The 7,334-nt window shown below is 49.3% G+C and overlaps 1 protein-coding gene and 1 long non-coding RNA gene across 2 annotated transcripts; both read left to right on the forward strand.

Moving 5' to 3' along the window:
- The first annotated feature begins 848 nt into the window (after positions 1 to 848).
- On the forward strand, positions 849 to 1,876 carry LOC121847906. Its single transcript, XR_006084768.1, has 2 exons — positions 849 to 1,046; positions 1,140 to 1,876. It is a non-coding gene; the product is annotated as an uncharacterized LOC121847906 (long non-coding RNA).
- Positions 1,877 to 3,795: 1,919 nt separating this feature from the next.
- On the forward strand, positions 3,796 to 6,029 carry LOC121847888. Its single transcript, XM_042331145.1, has 2 exons — positions 3,796 to 3,879; positions 3,916 to 6,029. Exon 2 carries the CDS (start codon positions 5,001 to 5,003, stop codon positions 6,027 to 6,029), a length of 1,029 nt encoding a protein of 342 aa, XP_042187079.1. The 5' UTR covers positions 3,796 to 3,879; positions 3,916 to 5,000.
- The last annotated feature ends 1,305 nt before the right edge of the window (positions 6,030 to 7,334 follow it).

The following is a 7,334-nucleotide window of genomic DNA, read 5'->3' on the forward strand; positions in this document are numbered from 1 at the left end:
ACAGTGATTCTGAATTCCATTTCAGCTGATCAGGAGCTGAATTTTTAATCCATTCAAAAAAAGCATGTGGTCCCTTCTCCAAGAGACAGCATTAGAATATCATTGACATAGTGCCTTTATGTACAAAAACAATGTACAAATCTATATAAAACAATCTAACGTTAGCCTCTACATCTCACTATATCTGTTGTAAATAAATATTTGGTTGTCTGACTTCATAATGTAGGAAATAGTTGAATCCACGGTAAAGGCATGTTAGGTGTTCTTTGACTCTATCTAGCTACCAGAGAGACATGCACCTATGCTGGTGTTTGGAAAGGCCTCACTAGTTGAGTAACCCAAATGGTACCCTATTCCCTATGTAGTGCACTACTTTGGCCAGGGCCCTATTCCCTATATAGTGCACTACTTTAGACCAGAACCCTATTCCCTATGTAGTGCACTACTTTAGGCCAGGGCCCTATTCCCTATATAGTACACTACTATAGACCAGGGCTCGAGCTCTGCTCAAAAGTAATGCAGTATATATGAAATAGGGGGCCATTTTTAGTGGCTCTCAGTGACTTGTGATGTAAATACCAGCACATGCCTATAATAGACAATACCAACGTCTAGTCAGATGGATAGCTACCAAGCCTTCATTGGTTGTCTGTGATGAGACAGAGGTACAGTGGGAGGAGCCTCTTACATATCCTGCCTTGTGATGTAAAAACACTATGCTTGGTCACCATAGACTATGGTTGTGTCACAAATGTCATCATATTCCCTTTATAGTGCACTACATTTGGCTAGGGCCCATAGGGCTGTGGTCCAAAGTAGTGCACTACATTTGGCTAGGGCCCATAGGATTGTGGTCCAAAGTAGTGCACTACATTTGGCTAGGGTCCATAGGACTGTGGTCCAAAGTAGTGCACTACATTAGGGATAGGGCACCATCTGGGACACAGCTTGTATATAATGTCTGTCAGGCTAGGAGGTGAAGGTGATCCCATGATGTAGTAATCCTCCTCTCAGAGCCATCCTCCCCTCCTCTCAGATCGAGACAGGTCCTCCTCTCAGAGCCATCCTCCCCTCCTCTCAGATCGAGACAGGTCCTCCTCTCAGATCGAGACAGGTCCTCCCCTCTCAGATCGTGACAGGTCCTCCTCTCAGATCGAGACAGGTCCTCCTCTCAGATCGTGGCAGGTCCTCCTCTCAGATCGAGGCAGGTCCTCCTCTCAGATCGAGACAGGTCCCTCCTCTCAGATCGTGACAGGTCCTCCTCTCAGATCGAGACAGGTCCTCCTCTCAGATCGTGACAGGTCCTCCTCTCAGATCGTGACAGGTCCTCCTCTCAGATCGTGAGACAGGTCCTCCTCTCAGATCGTGACAGGTCCTCCTCTCAGATCGAGACAGATCCTCCTCTCAGATAGTGACAGGTCCTCCTCTCAGATCGTGACAGGTCCTCCTCTCAGATCGTGACAGGTCCTCCTCTCAGATCGTGACAGGTCCTCCTCTCAGATCGTGGGTGCTGTTACACTTGGCGGATGCAGAAGTAGCAACACAAATTCAACTACAACACTTAAATGCAAGATATCCACAGGAAAAAAAAACTAGGCTATAGCCTTAGAAGCAAATTGCTCAAATTGCTTGTTTTTTGTTCGTGATGTTGACCATTCCTTTCCAAGCCCTGAATGTATGAAATATAGCTTACTTTCTTTTTTCAACATTAAAAGAAAGTCCATCAATATGTATATTTTATGGATCAACAATCTCAAATAAACAGATGTATGTTATGCACCTCTACATCACAACATCTGGCTTTGGAATAAAATCTCTCTCTATAGCAGCCAAGGCAATATGTATATATGTATACATGATGTTCATATACAATAAGTAACAAGAAAATAGTTAAGGACATAGACACTGTAACATATAGCCATGTCGTACAGAGAGGAGAGGAGGAAGAGGAGGAAGAGGAAGGTGAAGGAGGAGAGGAGGAGGAGGAGGATGAGAGGGGGACGTGAAGGTGGGAGGAGGAGGAGGAGAGGGGGATGTGAAGGTGGGAGGAGGAGGAAGAGGGGGACGTGAAGGTGGGAGGAGGAGGTTCTTAGGTAATGGTATAAAACTATTCAGAACTGGGGTGGAAGGAGTTAGGATATAGCATGTGTCTGACCTCCTCAGTAAGAGGAAAAGTTTCTGCTCAACCCAGTAGAGGCAGTAGTCTACTGAGGTCCTGTGTTAGTCCCACTGAGGCAGTAGTCTACTGAGGTCCTGTGTTAGTTCCACTGAGGCAGTAGTCTACTGAGGTCCTGTGTTAGTTCCACTGAGGCAGTAGTCTACTGAGGTCCTGTGTTAGTTCCACTGAGGCAGTAGTCTACTGAGGTCCTGTGTTAGTCCCACTGAGGCAGTAGTCTACTGAGGTCCTGTGTTAGTCCCACAGAGGCAGTAGTCTACTGAGGTCCTGTGTTAGTCCCACAGAGGCAGTAGTCTACTGAGGTCCTGTGTTAGTCCCACAGAGGCAGTAGTCTACTGAGGTCCTCTGTTAGTTCCACAGAGGCAGTAGTCTACTGAGGTCCTGTGTTAGTCCCACTGAGGCAGTAGTCTACTGAGGTCCTGTGTTAGTTCCACTGAGGCAGTAGTCTACTGAGGTCCTGTGTTAGTTCCACTGAGGCAGTAGTCTACTGAGGTCCTGTGTTAGTCCCACTGAGGCAGTAGTCTACTGAGGTCCTGTGTTAGTCCCACTGAGTCAGTAGTCTACTGAGGTCCTCTGTTAGTCCCACTGAGGCAGTAGTCTACTGAGGTCCTGTGTTAGTTCCACTGAGGCAGTAGTCTACTGAGGTCCTGTGTTAGTTCCACTGAGGCAGTAGTCTACTGAGGTCCTGTGTTAGTCCCACTGAGGCAGTAGTCTACTGAGGTCCTGTGTTAGTCCCACAGAGGCAGTAGTCTACTGAGGTCCTGTGTTAGTCCCACAGAGGCAGTAGTCTACTGAGGTCCTGTGTTAGTCCCACTGAGGCAGTAGTCTACTGAGGTCCTCTGTTAGTTCCACAGAGGCAGTAGTCTACTGAGGTCCTGTGTTAGTCCCACTGAGGCAGTAGTCTACTGAGGTCCTGTGTTAGTTCCACTGAGGCAGTAGTCTACTGAGGTCCTCTGTTAGTTCCACTGAGGCAGTAGTCTACTGAGGTCCTGTGTTAGTCCCACTGAGGCAGTAGTCTACTGAGGTCCTGTGTTAGTCCCACTGAGGCAGTAGTCTACTGAGGTCCTGTGTTAGTCCCACAGAGGCAGTAGTCTACTGAGGTCCTGTGTTAGTCCCACAGAGGCAGTAGTCTACTGAGGTCCTGTGTTTCCCACAGAGGCAGTAGTAACTGAGGTCCTGTGTTAGTCCCACTGAGGCAGTAGTTTACTGAGGTCCTCTGTTAGTTCCAAGAGGCAGTAGTCTACTGAGGTCCTGTGTTAGTTCCACCGAGGCAGTAGTCTACTGAGGTCCTGTGTTAGTCCCACTGAGGCAGTAGTCTACTGAGGTCCTGTGTTAGTCCCACTGAGGCAGTAGTCTACTGAGGTCCTGTGTTAGTTCCACTGAGGCAGTAGTCTACTGAGGTCCTCTGTTAGTTCCACTGAGGCAGTAGTCTACTGAGGTCCTGTGTTAGTCCCACTGAGGCAGTAGTCTACTGAGGTCCTGTGTTAGTCCCACTGAGTCAGTAGTCTACTGAGGTCCTCTGTTAGTCCCACTGAGGCAGTAGTCTACTGAGGTCCTGTGTTAGTTCCACTGAGGCAGTAGTCTACTGAGGTCCTGTGTTAGTTCCACTGAGGCAGTAGTCTCTGAGGTCCTGTGTTAGTCCCACTGAGGCAGTAGTCTACTGAGGTCCTGTGTTAGTCCCACAGAGGCAGTAGTCTACTGAGGTCCTGTTAGTCCCACAGAGGCAAAAGTCTACTGAGGTCCTGTGTTAGTCCCACTGAGGCAGTAGTCTACTGAGGTCCTCTGTTAGTTCCACAGAGGCAGTAGTCTACTGAGGTCCTGTGTTAGTCCCACTGAGGCAGTAGTCTACTGAGGTCCTGTGTTAGTTCCACTGAGGCAGTAGTCTACTGAGGTCCTCTGTTAGTTCCACTGAGGCAGTAGTCTACTGAGGTCCTGTGTTAGTCCCACTGAGGCAGTAGTCTACTGAGGTCCTGTGTTAGTCCCACAGAGGCAGTAGTCTACTGAGGTCCTGTGTTAGTCCCACAGAGGCAGTAGTCTACTGAGGTCCTGTGTTAGTCCCACAGAGGCAGTAGTCTACTGAGGTCCTGTGTTAGTCCCACAGAGGCAGTAGTCTACTGAGGTCCTGTGTTAGTCCCACTGAGGCAGTAGTCTACTGAGGTCCTCTGTTAGTTCCACAGAGGCAGTAGTCTACTGAGGTCCTGTGTTAGTTCCACCGAGGCAGTAGTCTACTGAGGTCCTGTGTTAGTCCCACTGAGGCAGTAGTCTACTGAGGTCCTGTGTTAGTCCCACTGAGGCAGTAGTCTACTGAGGTCCTGTGTTAGTCCCACTGAGTCAGTAGTCTACTGAGGTCCTGTGTTAGTCCCACTGAGGCAGTAGTCTACTGAGTGTTAGTCCCACTGAGGCAGTAGTCTACTGAGGTCCTGTGTTAGTCCCACGGAGGCAGTAGTCTACTGAGGTCCTGTGTTAGTCCCACTGAGGCAGTAGTCTACTGAGGTCCTGTGTTAGTCCCACTGAGGCAGTAGTCTACTGAGGTCCTCTGTTAGTCCCACTGAGGCAGTAGTCTACTGAAGTCCTCTGTTAGTTCCACTGAGGCAGTAGTCTACTGAAGTCCTGTGTTAGTTCCACTGAGGCAGTAGTCTACTGAGGTCCTCTGTTAGTCCCACTGAGGCAGTAGTCTACTGAGGTCCTCTGTTAGTCCAGATCTGTCAAGAAACCCATCCGGAGTTCCTAAGTCTTTCAATAAGTTGTTTTGTCCCTCTTTAAGTTACTAGCTCAATCTGCAATAGGTCCTGTTTTATTGTGTTCAAACAGGCAAGAAACCCTGATGATGAGGTTGGTGATGGTGATGATGATGATGAAGATGAGACTAGTGAGTTGTTTATTCTCCAGGGTGCTTCAGCATTCTCCAGAGTGCTTCAGTATTCTCCAGAGTGCTTCAGCATTCTCCAGGGTGCTTCAGTATTCTCCAGAGTGCTTCAGTATTCTCCAGAGTGCTTCAGCATTCTCCAGGGTGCTTCAGTATTCTCCAGCGTGCTTCAGCATTCTCCAGGGTGCTTCAGTATTCTCCAGAGTGCTTCAGCATTCTCCAGAGTGCTTCAGCATTATCCATGGTGCTTCAGTATTCTCCAGCGTGCTTCAGCATTCTCCAGGGTGCTTCAGTATTCTCCAGAGTGCTTCAGTATTCTACAGGGTGCTTCAATATTCTCCAGAGTGCTTCAGCGTTCTCCAGGGTGCTTCAATATTCTCCAGAGTGCTTCAGCGTTCTCCAGGGTGCTTCAGCATTCTCCAGAGTGCTTCACTATTCTCCATAGTGCTTCACTATTCTCCAGAGTGCTTCACTATTCTCCAGAGTGCTTCAGCATTCTACAGGATGCTTCACTATTCTCCAGAGTGCTTCACTATTCTCCAGAGTGCTTCAGCATTCTCCAGGGTTCTTCAGTATCCTACAGGGTTCTTCAGTATCCTACAGAGTGCTTCAGTATTCTACAGAGTGCTTCAGCATTCTCCAGGGCGCTTCAGCATTCTCCATAGTGCTTCAGCATTCTCCAGAGTGCTTCAGCGTTCTCCAGGGTGCTTCAGCATTCTCCATAGTACTTCAGCATTCTCCAGGGTGCTTCAGTATTCTACAGGGTGCTTCAATATTCTCCAGAGTGCTTCAGTATTCTCCAGGGTGCTTCAGTATTCTCCAGGGTGCTTCAGCATTCTCCAGGGTTCTTCAGCATTCTCCAGAGTGCTTCAGCATTCTCCAGAGTGCTTCAGTATTCTACAGGGTGCTTCAGTATTCTACAAGGTGCTTCAGTATTCTACAGAGTGCTTCAGGCTTCCAATAGGAGGTCCAACAGTCCTTTCCTGAAAAGGTTAATCAACCAACCATCTCATCTCCATGTAGATAGGTGACAGTAATCACTAGGTGGCTTTGCTGCAGAAAGGTTATTCTGTGTGTGTGTGTGCTTGTGTCTGCGTGTGTCTGTGGGTGAAGGCTGAAGAAATGTTGCTTGGCCTCTACGACCCTCCCGAACTTCTACAGACGCACCACTGAGAGTATCCTGTGAGGCTGAATCACCGCCTGTTATGACAACTGCACCGCCCGCAGCCACTTGAGCCACGTCCTGTTCACCCCGCTACCATCTAGAAGGTAATTAAGGACCTCAGCCACCAGAGCCACGTCCTGTTCACCCTGCTACCATCTAGAAGGTCATTAAGGACCTCAGCCACCTGAGCCACGACCTGTTCACCCCGCTACCATCTAGAAGGTCATCAAGGACCTCAGCCAACTGAGCCACGGCCTGTTCACCCCGCTACCATCCAGAAGGTCATTAAGGACCTCAGCCACCTGAGCCACGACCTGTTCACCCAGCTACCATCTAGAAGGTCATCAAGGACATCAGCCACCTGAGCCACGTCCTGTTCACCCCGCTACCATCTAGAAGGTCATCAAGGACCTTAGCCACCTGAGCCACGACCTGTTCACCCAGCTACCATCTAGAAGGTCATCAAGGACCTCGGCCACCTGAGCCACGACCTGTTCACCAAGCTACCATCCAGAAGGTCATTAAGGACCTCAGCCACCTGAGCCATGGCCTGTTCACCCCGCTACCATCTAGAAGGCGGAGACAGTACAGGTGCATCAAAGCCGGCCTCCACCCAGTACCCTGCCCTGAACCGTATTGACTGTTACTAGCCAGCTACGACTCAGTAGCCTGCCCTGAACGTTAGTGACTGTTACTAGCCAGCTACCACTTAGTACCCTGCCCTGAACCTTAGTCACTGTTACTAGTCAGCTACCACTCAGTACCCTGCCCCGAACCATAGTCATTGTCACTAGCCAGCTCCCACTCAGTACCCTGGCCTGAACCTTAATGACTGTTACTAGCCGGACTCCACACAGTACCTTGCCCTGAACCTTAGTGACTGTTACTAGCCAGCTACCAATCGGTACCCTGCCCTGAACCTTAGTGACTGTTACTAGCCGGCCTCCACCCAGTACCCTGCCCTGAACCTTAGTGACTGTTACTAGCCAGCTACCACTTAGTACCCTGCCCTGAACCTTAGTGACTGTTACTAGCAAGCTACCAAGCAGTACCCTGCCCTGAACCTTAGTGACTGTTACTAGCCAGCTACCACTTAGTACCCTGCCCTGAACCCTAGTCACTGTTAC

Source organism: Oncorhynchus tshawytscha, linkage group LG12 (genome assembly GCF_018296145.1).
Source record: "Oncorhynchus tshawytscha isolate Ot180627B linkage group LG12, Otsh_v2.0, whole genome shotgun sequence".
NCBI classification, from domain to species: domain Eukaryota; kingdom Metazoa; phylum Chordata; class Actinopteri; order Salmoniformes; family Salmonidae; genus Oncorhynchus; species Oncorhynchus tshawytscha.

Bases quoted from the DNA above. Each gene is read 5' to 3' on its own strand.
- LOC121847888 (XM_042331145.1), top strand. From the start codon at position 5,001: ATGATGAGGTTGGTGATGGTGATGATGATGATGAAGATGAGACTAGTG.